Source organism: Anabas testudineus, chromosome 21, assembly GCF_900324465.2.
Source record: "Anabas testudineus chromosome 21, fAnaTes1.2, whole genome shotgun sequence".
Classification (NCBI taxonomy): domain Eukaryota; kingdom Metazoa; phylum Chordata; class Actinopteri; order Anabantiformes; family Anabantidae; genus Anabas; species Anabas testudineus.
In genome coordinates, this window is record NC_046629.1 from 8,170,923 (window position 1) to 8,189,662 (window position 18,740).

At 38.7% G+C, this 18,740-nt stretch overlaps 2 protein-coding genes across 2 annotated transcripts; both read left to right on the plus strand.

Moving 5' to 3' along the window:
- Positions 1-4,739: 4,739 nt before the first annotated feature.
- Positions 4,740-6,286, plus strand: si:ch211-184m13.4 (7tmA_EBI2 domain-containing protein). Its single transcript, XM_026376990.1, has 3 exons — positions 4,740-5,099; positions 5,365-5,879; positions 5,980-6,286. The coding sequence occupies exons 1-3, from the start codon at positions 4,751-4,753 to the stop codon at positions 6,142-6,144; spliced, it is 1,029 nt and encodes a 342-aa protein (XP_026232775.1). The 5' UTR covers positions 4,740-4,750; the 3' UTR covers positions 6,145-6,286.
- A 6,643-nt stretch (positions 6,287-12,929) lies between these two features.
- Positions 12,930-17,219, plus strand: gpr183a (G protein-coupled receptor 183a). The gene is made up of 2 exons (XM_026377250.1): positions 12,930-13,144; positions 14,941-17,219. The coding sequence occupies exon 2, from the start codon at positions 14,964-14,966 to the stop codon at positions 16,089-16,091; it is 1,128 nt and encodes a 375-aa protein (XP_026233035.1). The 5' UTR covers positions 12,930-13,144; positions 14,941-14,963; the 3' UTR covers positions 16,092-17,219.
- The last annotated feature ends 1,521 nt before the right edge of the window (positions 17,220-18,740 follow it).

Consider the following 18,740-nt stretch of genomic DNA (forward strand, 5'->3'; position numbering starts at 1 on the left):
ATTCACAGCATGGTCCTGGGTGTGAAGTCATGAGCAGTTCAAAAGGACACCAAGCACAATGGTGTGTGCTGGTGTGTGTTTTTCACAACCAGTTACACTAGTGTCAACGCGGTGACATGCTAGATTAAGACTCCATATGAAACGAATGGGATTGTAGTCATTCTTTAAGCTGCTGCCCAAATACACCTGTGACAGCATATGGAAATGGTTCTTCAGTCTCATTCAGAACAGAAGCGCTATTCATCTTAATGCTTTCATTTTACTCTCACACACCACATCGGGCATGCAGAGTGGACAAGTATACTTGTGTCTGTGAAACAATGGGCTTAAAAGTATTAACTGAAAGGCTCATCAGTGGCAAAGGTGACAAGCGTGAAGCAAAGTGTGAATGCAGAGTCTTCACGCGAACGTGGCGACGAAAGGGACAGGCCTTGAGCAGGACAGGCGGCGGCTGATGCATGGGGGGAGATAGTGATGATGAGAACAGACACGAGCCACATGAGGCCCCCTCACAATGCAGGAGTCCCCTGCGGTATGTCCAGCAGTCTACTTATCCACACACACACACACACACACATGCACAGATGCAAACGTGCAGACAAGCACGCAATTCTAACACTTCTATACAAACTTTGTAAAGAAGATAAAATGCAAAATTGTCACAAGTGAGTGTGAAATAAAAAATGAAGTGTGGATTAGTTTCTGTTTCTGATTTGTGATGATTGCACCCCCTCTAGTGGTGATACGTTTTTATGGCAGTCGAAGTTAGAAATCTCCATTACATTTGCTCTGTATAGTTAATGTTTTGTTTGTTATTTGTGTTTTTCATGTCTATGTATATATTAAAACATTGCTGTCTTTAAAAAGCCATGGTCCATCACTGCGCACCAACGTTTCTTTTATTCAGCAGCCGAATGGGCCAACAGCAGCGCAGTGAAGTTGGCTGAAAAAAAAACTGACTTAAATTTAAAACTGTGTGGGGGAAGTTTCATACAGAATTCATTTTGGCAGCAAAAACATCCCAAATTTGGTTAGGCACCGTTTGTGGAACCATGCTGGCTATTCCACACTTTTTGTGGACACCAGAAGTCATTCCCAGTTTGCCTCACCAACATACCACTGCTCCCCTTCTACCGTGAGGGTGCCTTTAAAACGATATGCCTTCTGGGGTGTTCTTTTATGGGTTGCACTTGTACCACTGACTATTGTATAATTCTCCTCAAATCAGTTTGTTCCCCCCTCCTCCCCCTTTTTTTAGTCCACCCCTGACTTAACAACCAGAAAAAGGTCACATTTCTGAGAAGTGACTTCCATGTATGTTCCATGCTGGGTCGTCACTTTCAATTTCCTAAGACCTTTCATGTCACACACCCATCACCCTAAAAAACTGCAAACACACTACTACACACAGTGTGCTCCACTCCAACTTTTCTTGGTCTCTTGTTTGACACATGATCTAAAACACTGTAAAAACAGTTTTCTATTACTTTTCTAGTGCCTGACTCTCAAGATTTGATATCTACTGTAAGAACACAGACTGTGTTTCATGTGTGTGGTTGGTAGAAAGGTGAATTCAATGATAATGTTCCCACTCTTAACATGCGTGTGCATTACTTAAACAGACTGGGAAGGGTAAACAAAGGGAAGGGACAAGCAGAAGTCATCATCTCCTTCACTTCATGTTCACAGAGAGACCCTCGGGACACTTAGTGAGCACTCGACAAACGACTGTCTTTTCCTTTTCCAGTGCGTCATTCAGATGGTGCAGGATGCTTAACTCTGTGCACAAAATTAATGGAGCATGAAATGTAGGCCTGAAGTGCAGCAGGCTCCTAACCTGCAGGTGACATTGTCTACATGAAGCACATTTTGTGACCCAAGTGAGCTGTATTATAACTGCATTTGACTGGTGACAATTAGTGACCTTTTGACTATCCAGCAGCCATCCACTTCAATTACAGCATCATGGAAAGCTTTGGTGTGCGAGATGAGAAACTGTAGCCAGGACACTTACTGCACATCTGTTATTAGCCTGGCAAAAACTGTACTGATAGTCTACTTTGACATGTTTACATTGAATTATTTATATTTTTTATCAAACTTTACCGTAAAGTGCTCTAGAAAGAGCTGTTTCAGTTTCATGAGCTATGAGTGCAAGATGTTTTCCTTTTTTGTTTTCAGTAAATGAGCCGGTCATGTGTTTATGTGTATTTCAGTAGTATTTCAGTAGCGTCCCACGTAACACCTGGATAGAGTCTAGCTTAGAGTCCTAGTTGGATGTCACACACTCTCATTCTCTCTCCCCATGTTTCCTGTCTGCCTCTCTACTGTCAAACATCACATCTGTTTCCTAGAGAAGGACTTAGACAAACGTTTACCTCATCATGTGATACTTAACATCCTCTAAAACAGCTAAAGAGCAGTCATATTACCATCAAAGAAAAACACGTAAAATGTTTGAGAAAACTCATTCCACAATAGAGTAAGCATATGAATATAGGGATTATAGGTAAATGATTGGATTGTAAATTGCATCTCCAGTGCAATTATGTATAGTAACAGTGTAGGACGATTTAAAGCTGTCTCTTGTCCCTTGTTCACCTGTTTTCCAAGGTGAGTATAGAATATACAGGCTGCAATATGTAGTCCAGTTTATTTCTTACACATTAGATGCTATCAAACAGAAAATACCAAATACCCCTTATCAGTGTTAGAAAGGATGTCAAACAGTGCATCATATGTAAATATGTTCCAAGGACTCTTTGAGGCTCTAAAGTAAAGATGGAAACTACTGGACAAAGCTGAATAAGTCTGGCAAATGTGTTATCCAGCTGGTATTCTTTGTCAGAAAAGCCTTTTCTCAGTGTCAAAAAACAAACACACAAAAACCCCATAATGCAGATACTACTCTGAAAGGCTCATTAGCACGGACCTCAATCACATCGTAGCTGAACTACGGTCTTTTAATGCAACAGACCATTTAGTAGTTATAAGCCCACACGTATTACATAAGTATTTTATTTCTAGTTCACCTATGAAGACACATTTGTTACCCCCTGTACTTCTGTTCTAGTGCCATCTGGATGGGGCAGATACCCAGTAATAAGTTGTTCGCAGGCTGTAACCTAAAGCATTTTGCAAATTGCAAATCGCACATACTGAGTCTGTTTTGTTTGATGAAGTGAAGCTCCTGCAGCTCCTTTTGCTCGAAGACGACTTTAGTTGCCACATTTTTACCACGCTCACTATTCTCAGAATCTAACACCATGTTTGTTAGATTGTTCTTAATCTTTTCAGGGGGTTGGTGGTTGAGATAAATGTAGATGCGACGTTCTTCAAACTGTTAGTGATTCATCCACACATCACAGGATTGTGACATTTTTTTTTTTTTTTACAAGTAACAGCAATACTTCAGCTTCCTCCTATATCTTCCATCAGCTCCATCTCAGATCTGCCTTCCACCTCATCTACAAGCTTGAAAAACCTCAGACACAGGAACAAAACATAAAACTTTGCACTCTATCACTTCATCTAACCTTTCTCAAAAAATTTCCTGCACTCGCTGCAAGCAGTGGAGCAAATAGTTGAACAGTTTTATTACACTGAAGCCACAGATGTTTGTCCAAAGGGGCCTATGTTTATGTACATGTCCCTCTAACCTCTGTAGGCAGTAGTTGAAGATGTTAGATATCACTAAACATGCACATGTGTCAAAAAGCAACCACAATGATACTAGTACTCAAGCATGCAGAAAATAAACACTAACACAATCTTGTTATTCCCTTTATCTCTCTCCATCTCAGTTTCTCTTCCACAAACACAGACAAACACACACACACACACACACACACACACACACACACACACACACACACACACACACACACACACACACACAAGCAACTGAGCAACTGTATTGCACTACCCACATTTTGAGGGCTTAGCTCATTTCACACAGTCCTCTTACCGAGAACTTCACGTAGTAATTAAAAGTGGTTTATTAACAAGATAACCCATCTATTGATTGTGAATTGTTGGTTTTCCAGTTAGAGTTTTCATTAGTGTTATCCAGTGTACTGCACAAAAGTACAAAAAGTACAAAAAGAGGGGGCCAGATGTGAATCATTTAATTTTATCATTGAGGAAGGTGGTTGTAACCGCATCAAATGTCCATCAAATGTCAGAAGATGACGAATGGATGACAGATAAATATTATACACATGCGAATGTTTATGTATACTAATCAAAAACGGTCAATGTAACTCAGATTTTTGCACTAAGGCTTTCACAAAGATTGGTGAGAGAGAGAAACATGTGGCATTGCAATAATAAAGTGTAAAATAAGAAACAATAAAATAAACATACATGATACTGTCTTTCATAAACTGTGTATTCAATAAAGTCTCAGTTACTATGAAAATGGTGGTTATAAAACACACAAAGCAGCACCTACTGTAGCTACTGGGGTTACAGCAGTTTGACAGACACATGATGTCAACAAGGAGAGGTGGGATTTGAACTCTTCATACAACAGAGGGATTTCAAGAATTGCAGCTCAGTTTACAACCACAACCAGGAGACTCACCAGAACTAACAGTAAAGTAACTTGACTCCCCTGCTCGTCAGTGTAAGTATTCTCGACCATGATGATGTTTAGCTCACTGGTGTCTTGCTCCTTTGACTATACTCACTTGTTTCCTGTCTTTAATGATTTATAATTTGCAGACCGACCTTCCAAATGACAGGTGGGATGGCTGTTGATAACATCACCCGGGACTCAGCTGAAAACCATCCAAACCAGAGCAGCTGTGATATGTTTGTCTACCAAAGAGCTGAAGTGGTCCTTTTTCCTATTTTCTACTCTGTGGTTTTCATCATCAGTGCATGTGGCAACAGCTTAGTTCTCTACGTGATCTGCCAGAGGAAGCAGAAGTTCAACTCTACCTCCATCTATCTGGTCAACCTTGCCCTGTCTGATGCCCTGTTCACACTGGCATTGCCAGGTAGAATAACTTACTACATCCGCCACTTCGACTGGCCCTTTGGTGACCTCCTGTGCAGACTGACCACACTTCTCTTCTTTGCAAATACCTATGCAGGTAAAGCTAGTACCTCTACTGCCAAGAATCTACGGTAGCATCAGGGGTGTTAACCGCACCTACGCCCATGTAACTATATCTCTTTCCATGCTGAATCACAAGTGTTAAAGGCATCTGAGTGTGTGAAGAATGACTTCAGCCATGGTGTGATTCTACAGACTTAAATTCATGATCTATATATTTTGTTGCTGTCTGAAAAGACTAAATTTGCCAATCTGTTTTTTTTAGTATACATTTTATTGCATATCCATTATGTTTCCAACAGGTATTGGGTTCATGACCTGTATCAGCTTGGACAGATATCTGGTCATGGTGCATCCACACCGGCTGCAGTGTTTACGAAATGTGAAGGTCGTTCGCAGGGTCTGCTGCTTGGTCTGGGCTCTGGTATCTCTGCAGATAGCTCCTCTGCTGTTCCGCAACATGCTGCGCGAGCACCAGGGAAGGCGAACCTGCATGGAGTACTTCAACTTCGAGGGCTCCCGCCTCACCCCTTATCTCCTCCTCCTGGCCTGTGCCATCTCCTACTGCTGTCCGCTCGTCATCATCTTGGGTTGTTACACCAAGATCAACCTGAAGCTGCGAACTGCAGCCAAGCAGAACTCTGTGACTGGCCGATCAAGGAGGAATCACAAGGCTAATACCATTATTCTCCTCATCCTCCTCACTTTTATCGTGTGTTTCAGCCCTTACCACCTCAACGTTATGCAGTTTATGTCAAGAAAGATATACCACCAGTCCACCTGCGAGGAACTGAGAGCCTTCAAGATGTCTTTACAGGTGTGAAGTGAAGTTTTTGATTTGATTTGAAATCATCAGCTCTCCTTTTCATAAACAGTGGTAGTTTCCGTTGTTTTAACAATCCTCTGTCTCCCTGCAGGTTACAGTTTCACTGATGAACTTCAATTGCTGCTTAGATCCTCTCATCTATTTCTTTGCCATTAACACCTACAAGAAGCGGGTGATGAGCCTGTTTAGGGACTATCTCTATACTTCCGGTGCTTCCTCCAAAATTACAGCTGACAACAGCAGCAGCAACACCTGAGACAAACCGCAGCTCAGCCTACAAGTGAGACACCAGTAACCAGTGACACACATGAGATCTGCTTTACTCTGTTAAACTCAAAATGAGCTGGTTTAGTGCAAGATTTTGCATGTACATATGCATTAAATGCAGGAAAGATCGAATGAGCACCTTTTGATCCATTATTAGCTTGAGAACACTGCATAAAACTATGGTATTTTTCATAAGATTTATGTCTTAATGACTGTCTTACTATTATTGCCTTGTTTGTTAACTTTAGTGTGCCATGTGGTAGTATTGTCAAAGTTTGCATTACTCAGTCTGTGTGTACTAGAGGACGTGTATGCAAGCATGTTGAAGAAAATGTCTGTAAAAAAATGTTTTGGTCATTAATGCAATACTACAGCAACTTTCACTTCCTTTACGTAGACATGCATAGATGACCCTGATAATCCACAGCAAAAAAAAAAAAAAAGATCTAGCAACGTGTGTGCATGTAATTACTGCTCACTTGAACTCTTAATACATAAATCAGACATATCTTTTTGTGATACTGTTATACTAGAACTAGAAACTGAGTATAACAAAAGGAGAACATGTGACACATGCCTTCTTTAAGCCCACATCTGGTTTCTGTGTGGGAGTGTGTAGATAAATACCATCACCACTTCCTCACCCACCTTTCCTGCTCCCCCTCACAGGCCTCATTCCTGCTGGGTCCCACATCTTGTGGCAGAGCTCCTGTGTCTCTGTCTTACAACTTTAAGCAGGTGCAGGTTCTCTGTTTATAGTGCACAGTTCTATATTTAAATCTAACCTTGTACATTTACGAATGACTGATTATGTCATGAACACATATTAAACTGTTTTTAATAGTTATTAATGTGCTAATATGAAACAATATGAATTTCATGGTTTTCTGCAATAATTTATCATAAAACTTTATTTGATTTTATCCTCTCTTCATCTAAGTTAAGATTATTAAGAACAATGATGTGCCTAAAGCAATAACACACACACACACACACAAAATCTATCATTATGTGACCCATGGCTGCACAAAAGGAGGTTTCAGATGATCTATTATCTATCAAGAATCACTAATTTATATAAAACTGGAAAGGGTTATGAAAGGGATGTCAAAGACTTCAGAAATTAACCTGTCTACAGTTGGCAAACAATCTACAAGAGCACAACAAACACTCATTAATGAGTTAAAGAAACAATTCTGAGTGACAGTCAAAGATTTCAAGGCGTCATTGAAACTGGCTAACATATGTGTCCACGAGTCTACAGTCGGTAAAATGTTAAATAAGCAGTGTGTCTAAGACAGGACACCACAAAGGAAGCGGCTGCTCACTAAAAAGAACATTGCTGCACGCCTGAAGTTTGCCAAAGAGCACATTGACACTCCACGGCAGTATTGGCTAAATGGGACTGATGAAACCAAGATTAAACTATTTGGAAAGAACACACAGCGCTACATCTGGTGTAAAAAGGTCACTGCATATAATCATGAAAACATCATCCAAATCGTACAGTATGGTGGAGGAAACGTCATGATTTGGACCTGCTTTTCCTGCATCAGGGCCTGGCCAGGTTACAGTGATTAAAGAGAAGATAAATTCCCAAGTGTATCAAAAAAATTTTTAGGATCATGTGAGACTGTCTGTACATCAACTGAAACTCGGTAGAGGTTGAGTGATGCTACAGGACAATGACCCAGAACAACAAAGCAAGTCCACAACAGGATGACTTCAGAAAAACAAAATTCACCTTTTGGAGTGGCAGAGTCAGAGCCCAGACCTTAACGTATAAGAGATGCTACTATTGTATGGATCCAATGGAAATAATTGATGATCTTGGCATCACATTTATCACCTAAAACTCTGAGTGGAAGACATTTTAAGCAAAGGGCATTAGACCAGAGGAAACTGTTCCCCAATCCAAAAAAGGTTAAATAAAATCACCATTCATGAGCAAAGGCAAACCCAAAAGGCAGAAAGCAACGTGACAAAGGGAAATGTGGGGGTGTAAAAAGAGCTTGTGGTTGCCCTTTAAATCTTAATTGACACGTTTTTAGACAAAACAAGGCTCAAACACAACAATAATAATTGTGTGAACAATCGTAAAGTTCATGGCTTAACAGATATCATTCATATCTAATCATGACTTTTCACTTTGCTCTGTTTTCCTGTGCATCAACTGCTGAGCAAAACTTCCTACTCACCACTTGCTAAACTTGGTTTATGCGCCTGCTGGTACCATGCAGGTGAGGTTCAGCGGGGTTTTTTTTTTTTTTTAAGTTTCTTTTAAACAGCTGCCTGCTATGATGGCAACAACACTGATTTAACTGGTGAGAGTGACTCAAAACTGTATATTTGTAGATTTCAAACTAACACAACTGCATATTCAGTAATGATAAGTGTTGTTGAGCTCCGTAGAACTGTAAATGCAAATATTACTGGTTCAGTACTATGAATATGAGTAAACCGTCTCACACTGCATGTAGTTGTTTCAGTCTATTTAAAAAGGAAACATTTCTGTTTCCTGTTTGGTCTTGGTACTCAGCAGTCTCTATGGATTTTTTAAAATAGCTTTTAACATTCTTTGAAACTGACTCAGACATGATCGTGGATTAGAAAGTGATAAACAGAAAAACAATGTTCCATTTGATAGATCACACATCAGGGGCAGATCAAACAAGTTTCATTGCTTCTAAAAGGGTTTACGTACTTTGGAAATTTCAGAGTTTCCATTTTGAGTAATACAGGTTCACAATGAAGACCCTGACTCAAATGTTTTGGGTTCACTCAAAATGTTTGATCTTTGACATGCAACCACAAACCACTTGTGTAGACCAAACTTGGGTACAACACATCAAAGTTCACCTGGGTGCTTGTTGGACTGAAATGTTTCCACCACAGCATGTTGGATACTGTTGGATTTGTAATTTCTCCGTCGATCATCCACAACCAGATCCTGTGTCCCATTAACATTGCACCTACATTCAAGCTGTGAAAACAGACAAGGTAAAAATTGCAAAATATTAAGAAAAAAAGACTAGTTACTTGTGCAACTTGTTGCAAAAATGTCAACAACTTCTGGCAAAAGCAAGAAAAACAGCAGCAACACAATGAGAGCTTTCTTCTCTGCATATTCTACAGGCCCACGACCTCACAATGACTTTAACACCCAGTTACAACCCGGAAGACGCGCTACGGTGATGCCATCGTGCAACTTCTTCCTAAAACAACATGCCCACACACCTTTGCCGTCTAAATGAAGACACCCACAACCCCGACACATGACAGGAAACCACAAAGCTAACAGGTGTTGACAACTACCCTGACCCTGATTGATGTGAAGGGAGTGACTAATGAACCAGAAGCAGTGTGGAAAAAAGCTTTCGCAAGTCAAATCTGGTGTCAAACCGGCACTAAAAAAAAAAAACAAGTAGCTTTTTAGTTTAGTTTCAGTTCAGTAAACCTTAGTAGGAAAATTACTCTAAATTAGAAAAGAGATTTTTAAAGATTTTTTCTGTGGTTCAGAGTTGTAACATGTTACAGCAGCTCTTATAACACGTATGGTCGGTGGTGAAGCAAACAACAAAAGCAGGCGCCATTGATTGTGTTGTGGTGGGGTGGTGGTGCTGTTGTGGTGCATCTGTTGTATTGATTTTTTAATTGAGGTCCTCCTTAAGCTTTCTGATCTCTCTTTATGTCTCTTTATTCTCTTGCCCGTGAAAAGAGGGACACTAGAATACAGTCCCCATAAAAATGGCTCCAATGAAAACAATGTATTATGTAGCTGAAACAAAAATCAAAACTGATGATTTCTGTGGGTGGTTATGGTTTGGTGGCATTATTCTTAGTTAAACCAAGTTAACCAATGCAATCAATGCCTTTGTTAAAAGACAGCAATGAAATGTATGATAAATATTATTGTATGATATTTAATGTCATTTAGGGTTAGACAGACATCTTCAAATTATTTTTTACTTATTTTACAAGACAACCATTAATTCTAAGCATTTGTTTAAATTACAAGTAGTTAAAGAACATTTATGAGGCTTTAACTTCTGCTTGCAGCATTATCTTGAATTAAGTTTACAGTTGAGACATTGCTGCCATCCTGTGACTTACTAAATTGCAACACAAGTCTTTGTGTTCTTTAAACAGGTGTTTTGCCGGCTTTGCTCCACTATAAAGAATCAGAGGTCTAACAGATGCAGTACATGTTTCTTGCCACAAGAGAGGACTGTTAATCTGAGCAGCAATGCCTGTATTAGTTGAGGATGAGTTAAATGCATGTTGTGTACAGAAGAAAATAAAAACTGAATAAACAATAGAGCGTATGGACACAGCAACACTGAGCAAAATAGTTACCACAACATCATGACAACACACTCTGTGCTGTAACAGGTTGCCACAGCTATGTGAAATCTGGATTAAGTGTGGGTGATGATGTTATGACACTGCTAACTTTAGGCTTTAAAGGTGTTATAAGGTGCCAACGTCTGTATTCACTGAACATGAAGTTGTGTGGGTGAAGGTTTCATGTACATTTAAACCTCATATATATATAGTTCATTAAATACAGATGTAAACAAACCGCCTACAGTTTTAACTTTTCGTTCATTAAAAATATCCAAGCACTCTTGTCAATGTGTTATGAATTAAAAACTGTTTTAAACTATGATAAAAGTTGTGATAAAGGTGTGTCCTTACAGTGCCAACAACACGCCTGAGATGTGTTTTTACATTTTATGCTATTTTACGCAGGCTTTTTGCTGTAAAGTGTCACAATTTAGCAGTATGGTGTGAATTTTCCTACTCAACCACATTTTTTACTAAAGATGTACCCAGAACAGCCGCTGACATTTCCTGTACCACTGTTGCAGTTTTGTCTCAACCACATGTTGAAAAAAAAAAGATCTGCCATCAGACGTTTGACACTTTGTGTTTGTCCCCAATTGGTTTGTGTAATGTAATTACAGCAGCTACTGAACAGTTAAATTATATGAAGTGTAGTTGTTATGTTAATTGTAGGATACATATGATCCAAATATTTTATTTTTATTTATTTATTTTTATCTGAGGTTCTTCAAGCGACACGACTGCTGAGATTTATGCACCAAAGCCGGTGGAGTGGCACAGTGATGGATCCGGTGACAAGAAACAATCATGATAGCTGCGTGAGAGATTCTTCTTATCTGAAACAGGAATGCAATTTATAAATCAGGCATCGGTTGAAGGCAATAAGGACCCACAGTGTAACAGATTTCAACAGACACAGCTCAAGAGGAAATCCTTTTTGAAATTTCTCTCTCATTCAGTAACTTCCTTAAAAATGCGTGTGTATGTGTACATAAAACGTATTAAAGTATTAGATCTTTGAGTTTGTCCTGCGAAACATTTCTTACAGTCTAACACATGGTCTGTGCAACATAAGTTATTTTTCTAACACTATCATGATTGGAATAATTCAGTGATGATTGTATTTAAAAATAAGATCCTAAATGTAGAATGGCAGAGTGTAAAGACATTACAAGTGGCATTCAGTCCCATTGTTTTCTATGAATAGCCATGGCCAAATGCCATGCCTGGTCTCTGTCAACGATGGGTGTGATCTGGCTGTCTGAGGCCCAGTGAGTCAGACGCACAAGGCCAACCATGAGGAAGTTAAACTGCTTCCTGCCTCATCACCGGACTTGTTTTGAACAAAGGAAGGTTGTTCTGACTGAGAAACAGAATATGATTATTTTTTGGTATTTAACAGTGTTTAATTATCAGCAAAAGTCTGAAAGCAATTTGGCACTGTCTCATTTTTATTTCTTTATTTTTATGTATTTATTTATTGCACCTGAAAGAGATAAGTCATAAGCGGATAAGTTTGTTTAGGAAAGTCAGCAAACTGATAAATGCCATCACAGCGCGAATCATGTCACTTACAAAGTTTTTAGTAGAGAGTAGTACAAAAGGGCGGGGATTCATAGGTGTGAAAACCACAGGACACCAGTTAACAACTTAAATAAAGTGTTTTGGCAACCTGTCATTAAAACACAATTCACTTAAGATACTTTTGGGTAGAAAATGATACTTAGAATAATTAAATAATTTATTATTAATATTATTATTAATAAGTGTAAACGATCATGTTTGGAGCTAAATTTCCGTTGTTTTTAATTTCCGCTGTAGAATCTCAGATTGGCCACAAGAGATTAGCCACACTGCAAACACACATTGTTGTTTTCACACCATCCTTCTACTGCTTCACCTTAAACCTTTATTGACCAAGGTTGTTAGCTCTCACCACAGAAAGTCCCTTGACATTTTAAGCAGAAACATTTTAACACACCTGTGCTTCCAATTGAAATATCCTTATGACACAATAATTCAATCTCTACACAACTGAAAGTCATTCTGAGAACAAAACAAACGTGTTTCTGGAGCAACTGGGAAGTTTTTTGTTTTGCAGCCACTCATTTGCCCACTCAAAGGAAAAGTGAGCGAAGAATACATCTCTGGATGGATTCATCTCTGATCAAAGTGACAGAGTATTGTAATGGCATACCACACTGTGTGAAACCTGAATTTTCATTTCATCAAAATATACCACAGATGGGTCAACTCCCACACTCTCATCTTTACAAAAGGTCAAATGAAAAAAGCAATACGTCACTGTAGCGCATGGGTGACGATGAGCACTTTTTTTCTTGGTATTTCAAAATCATGTGCGCAGAGACAAGAAGTTTGAAAAGTTTATGAAAAGTGAGAGACTGAGAGAGACGAGCAGACAGACAGAGAGAGAGGGAGGGAGGGACAGGATATTTTGTCACTATGGTTACTGACAGATACGGATCTTGATTTCTGAATGTCATGCTATTCTCTCTCTGGGCAGTGTGGTCGCAGCTCTGCCAGCACAGCGCTTTTAATTGAGTTCTTCTACAAGAAGTCTTATGTCTTCTGGATTAATGTGACTTCAGTGAATCTGATGAAAAGCATATTTCATCTGTGAGGTACGTTTCTCTTTCAGTGTATTTGTTATTTTGATGTATGTTTTGTTTTTTTACACTCGGGATGAAGAAATATTCATGGTAACATACTGTACATAGGATATTGCTTTGGAAACATATGTGCGTGGTTCGGGTGTGTTGTAACTCGTACCCAGTGATCTGTTTCATACTGCTGCTCAGCTTGTAAAGGACTTATGGTGTAAAAATGTGCATAAAGATACATGTTGGATTGTGAATTATCATGTTTTATTAGTAAAATATCATATTTTATTAGTAAAATGAATTGAAACCCAAACTTCTTCCAGAGTGAATGCACTTAATCACAGTTACAACACTTGTATTTTGAAACAAACTCTAGCAACTGTTAAGAGGTGATTCTTAATAGAAAAGTGTAAAATATTAATATTTATTATCAAAGTGCTAAATGTATGTATATAACATATTTCTTTATGAGAAAGGCGTTTGAAAATAGTTTGTCTCAAATACTCAGGAATTAGTTCTAATGAGCCAGAAAAACGTGCTTCGCCATGTGCGCGGGGAAGCTGCCGTATGAGCGGTTTGCAATTTAGCTTCAAACTAATAGCTGCCCAAATACCTAGCCTACGGCAGGGTACCCTAGGGAAGCTGACTTCCTCATTTACAAAGCCATCTCTCAACACATTCTTGTTTTGTGGTGTAAGTGAGATTGTTGCAGCTGCATACAGAATCAGTGTGTCATTGTTCATGGACTTCCTTCATGTTGCTTTTAACTACAAACATGTAAAATAAAACCCAGCTATGACCTGTGAGTCAAATATGTACATCAGTAGTTGTGCTTTCTGTTGTGGTAACTCCATTTCCCATAACACTTCAGCTTTTGCTTTGTTTTCATCTCTACGTGTAAACAATTTGTAAATGCATTGAGACTGAATCAAATTATAGTAATATAAGACATAAATGAACAATTCTTTCTTATCAGAACTACAGAATACAACAATCTATAAATGCTCATCAGCTATGATAAAAATATATAAAAATATAAACTACAGAAGCATTCACAGTTTCGGTCAGATCATTTCCTAAACTTTAATTTCACCATATGATGTAATAAAATGTGAGGACTTGTGCAAACATCATCTGATGAAACCGACTCAAACATGAGATGGATTAGTGTGTAAAAAAAAAAACACACACACACACACACACACACACCACAAGATGGCAGTGAGCACCACAAAATGAACTTCTGTTTGACACGACAGCTTGTGTCACCTTACCTGACTGTGAGTTACAGTAGATTAGATCAGATCACCAGCTGTTCACTGCTTGAAACACACATTACTTTTGTTTAACTGAGAATAAAACAAATTAAAAAATACATTAATTGCATTGTTGATCTTTCGTGAGAGATGTCATTGTAGGATTATCGTCGCATTTTACATTTCCATCATCATTTTATTTATTTATTTATTTATTTTATAAAACTGCTATACCTTGTTACAAAAAAAAAAAAAAAAAAACACTAAACGTTGGATCCGTGAGCACAAAGACTTTTAGGGGAATGTCCGCTTAATATAACAAGTGGTCTGGAAAGTAACAGTGAGAATACTAAAACTTCTTTTACTTCCTTTTTGAAAGCAAGATCTCAAACCTGCATATGTGCCAAGGTTTACTGGACAAAATAGTTTCATTTCAGCTTAGACATGTCGAAGATTACGTGTTTCATTGTCTTTTTTTTTTTTTTAGAATCCCATTGTCTGATTTACTTCCTTTTAATATTTTGACTGAAGCGTAAAATATTTTATGTTCCTTTTTTACAGACACTGGTTTCTAATATATCAAGATGCATACTACCACTGTGTCTGTGACCTCCACCCTCTCACCCACCAACAATGAATCCACCTGTTACACCCTGTACAGCCACCGGGACAAGGCCAAAATCCTCATGCCTCTTTTCTACTCCATTGTTTTCATTGTGGGACTGCTCGGTAACGGCCTTGCCCTCCACGTCATCCGTCCCAACATAAAGAAAATCAACTCCACCACCTTGTACTCTCTCAACCTGGTCATGTCAGACATCCTTTTCGCCCTATCCCTGCCTCTGAGGATTTTATACTATGGTATGGGCTTCCACTGGCCCCTGGGTGAGATACTGTGTAAGATCTCAGGCGTCATATTTTATATCAACACCTATGCAGGAGTCAACTTCATGACCTGCCTCAGTGTTGACCGTTTCATCGCTGTGGTCTTGCCACTGCGTTTTGCCAAACTCAGAAAAGTCAGTAATGTACGTTATATTTGTGTTGCCGTTTGGCTGGTTGTCTTGGCGCAGACCCTCCCCCTCCTTGCCATGCCTATGACCAACAGAGAACATGACAACTATACTTCCTGCATGGAATACCCCAACTTTGAGAAGGTTGACAATATTGCCACCATGCTGATTGGTGCTGTCTTCCTTGGTTATATCATCCCTGTTGTCACCATCCTGGTGTGTTACTCTGTGTTATGCTCCAAACTCCTCTTATCAGCTAAGACCAACCATTTGACGGAAAAGTCTGGACGGAGCCGCAAGGCCATCGGCGTGATCTGCTGCGTGTCCTTGGTGTTCGTTATCTGCTACAGCCCCTATCACATCGACCTCCTGCAGTACATGATCCGCAAGCTGGTGGCGAGCCCCGACTGTGCCGACCTCACCACTTTTCAGGTGTCTCTGCACATCACCGTGTGCCTGATGAACCTCAACTCCTGCTTGGATCCGTTTGTCTACTTTTTTGCCTGCAAGGGCTACAAGAGGAAAGTTATGAAACTGCTGAAGATGCAGGTGAGCATGTCCTTCTCCAGCGTGGTGAGGACATCACCTGAAGGCTCCTCAAAGGATATTATTGATGGGCACAAGATCCAACTCAGCAGTTGTACTAATGGCACAACCACCGAGAGACTATCAGAAAGGAGATCACACAAGTATGAATGAAGAAACAAACAAACAAGAAAAAGCTGAGGCACTATCTGCACAAAAATAGTGTTTATGACTCAATCGGCCGGTGCCTCGAACTAACTCATCTGAACGTTGGCATTGACTCATTCGTGTCATCATGTCCAAGCAGCTACTCAGGATTTCAGCTATGTTTGACCACAGGGAAAATCTCGCACCACTTGTGTTTACATATTTTCTGTTCAGATGTTATGTATGCTGGGAAAGTGAAACTAATTGCAGCTAAGGAAAGACAGGTGGACACTTTACAAAAAATGCATGTGGACTGAGCAGAAGATGATACAGAGCACAGTCAAAGCTTTCATTCTACTGATAAAAAGATGAAAGAGACATTGAAGATAAAATATTTGAACTGCCAAAAGCAATATAACTACTTAAAAAAACGTTTTCAAAGCAACAATTTAGCATTTTGAACTGGACAATGAACAATTAAGGTCGAGGTAGACAGTTCAGGTCAGCACCCAGTAGGAACTCAGGAAAAATGACTGACTGTTCTGTCATTATCTCAAACTCTGTAGCATTCATTTAATCATGCTTGTAAATGCTAACTGGATGTGAACTGCGGAATTGTATTTAATAATTTGGAGCTGTTTTTGGAGTGCTACCAAAATAATTACAATGACAATAGGCCAGTTGTTGGGTTCAGTTTCTGTTCAGTTAAGACAAAGCTAAGACCATTAATTCATATTAACATCAGGTGTTAGCACAGCACGCTGGAGCTTTAGAGGTTTGTTTGTACAAAAGTAGGGCATGTCTGTAGCATTTCCACCAGCAGTCGCATGTTATTAAAAATGTTGAATGTAAAAATGTAGTAAAATGTACTGAACCAGAGATAGTTGTAAATGTACCTGTTGGTGTTCTGGTGAAGTTTTATTTCTGTGAAGAACTTCTTTCAGCGTTTGGGCAGTGAGGAGGCAACAGAGTCGACTGGAAAACTGGTCAGATACTGTAATGTATCACAAACATATCCAGTATACTTTAACTGTGCTGCTGACTGTGTAATTAACATATGTCTAAGAGTCTTTGGTCACTTCGTCCTCTTTTTATTTCAACTAAGATGAAATGTTAAGGATTTTAAGATAATAAAAGTCATTTTTAAAAATGATAGACATTGATAGATTTTTTTCACATTTCACAGGAAGTTTTAACATATTTGAATAATATCTCAAATAAAAGTACTTAAATGTATGAAAGTGGGTGTTTCAGTTATCAGTTTATTCAGCAAAGATTAGCATATATGCAGCTCTGTGTGTACAATGTACGGGTAAAGAAAGTGACTTCTGAACATTAAAACTGTCCCATGAACATATCATACTAAAAGGGAAATGCCGGTGTGGTTTCTATAGCATCTTCTGTGTGTTGTAGATACAAAATATAGGAAAACACCTTTTCAATTATTAGTTCAAGAAAACAACTGTAAGCCATATTTCTAATCTAAAAGCCATCTAAACTCTACAACTTCCCGAATTACTTGTGGTTACAATTAGTTTGGTTATTTCATGAATACCACCATGTAAATATAGTTTGTCTTCAGCCTTTACATTTAAACACATGCATGTCAAATACATCTTTATGCAGACGATGCACTATTATTATATTGTGCTGATGTTTATGTTAATGAACTTCAAAAACTGATTTTAAATTAGGACTTAATGAAATTTAAATCATATCCATGACATTTCTGAGACCCCAGAAATACAAATAATAGCAAAAAAACTAATCTGAACCATTCCTCAAGTATCACCACCTTCATACTTCCTGTAGATATCGAGAACAGATGGCACAAAAACATGACAGAAGATACAACACAGCCTGAGAAAGCACTGGAGAAAAGTTCAGCAGCATTTGTTTGATTGTTTTGCAAAGCGCATCAACATAGCAATTGCCAAGGCTTCGGGGAAACCACAAAGATGTTATCACAATGATCAAAAGACACTGTTCTGTGTCATATTCTTGGTAGAAGGTAAGGATTTTACAAAAATGATTATTAGTGCTGATATGTATTTGGTTACATAATAAGAGTATAAAAAGTGGATGATTAATCAAGATGACATTAGAATCTGAGGAGAAAACGTGGGCTCGGTGGTAATATGATAAACAATAAGTAAATGATTAATCTAGTAGCAGAAATTAATCATCAGCTGTTATCAATGCCAGCTAATGGTCATTAACTAGCATTAATCAAACACAACCTAGGTTTTCTTTAGCTATGCAGATTTTAGCCTGTTGATTAGACAAAACCAGACAAATAAAATCTAAAAGTCATCTTCAACTTCGGGATAATGTGATCAGCAGTTTTACATCAATACCAGAAAACAGTAAAAACAAGAAATTTGAATTTCTTTAAATAAAGGTTAAAAGTAGAATGAATTGCAGCCCTAACAGAAAGATTACAGAATATTTTCCATGTACATATGCTCCATGACGTCAGAAATATTTCCACATAACCCCACACTCACTTTTACACCTTTTTTTTTTTTTTTGGCATACGGGCAAACAATCACAGCGACCACTGAAACATGTGGCAATCAAGCATGGCACACCACATGGCATTACTAGATGTTTATTTGACCTCTTCGTGAATACATTTTTTTTTCCATTTTGTTTCAGCAGTAACTATACTATGAT

What these genes read in the sequence shown, in the direction of transcription:
- si:ch211-184m13.4 (XM_026376990.1), top strand. Translation starts at nt 4,751, where the DNA reads ATGGCTGTTGATAACATCACCCGGGACTCAGCTGAAAACCATCCAAAC. An exon ending in CTTTGCAAATACCTATGCAG is followed by an intron (nt 5,100 to 5,364) that starts GTAAAGCTAGTA and finishes TGTTTCCAACAG; the next exon opens with GTATTGGGTTCATGACCTGT. An exon ending in CCTTCAAGATGTCTTTACAG is followed by an intron (nt 5,880 to 5,979) that starts GTGTGAAGTGAA and finishes GTCTCCCTGCAG; the next exon opens with GTTACAGTTTCACTGATGAA.
- gpr183a (XM_026377250.1), top strand. Translation starts at nt 14,964, where the DNA reads ATGCATACTACCACTGTGTCTGTGACCTCCACCCTCTCACCCACCAAC.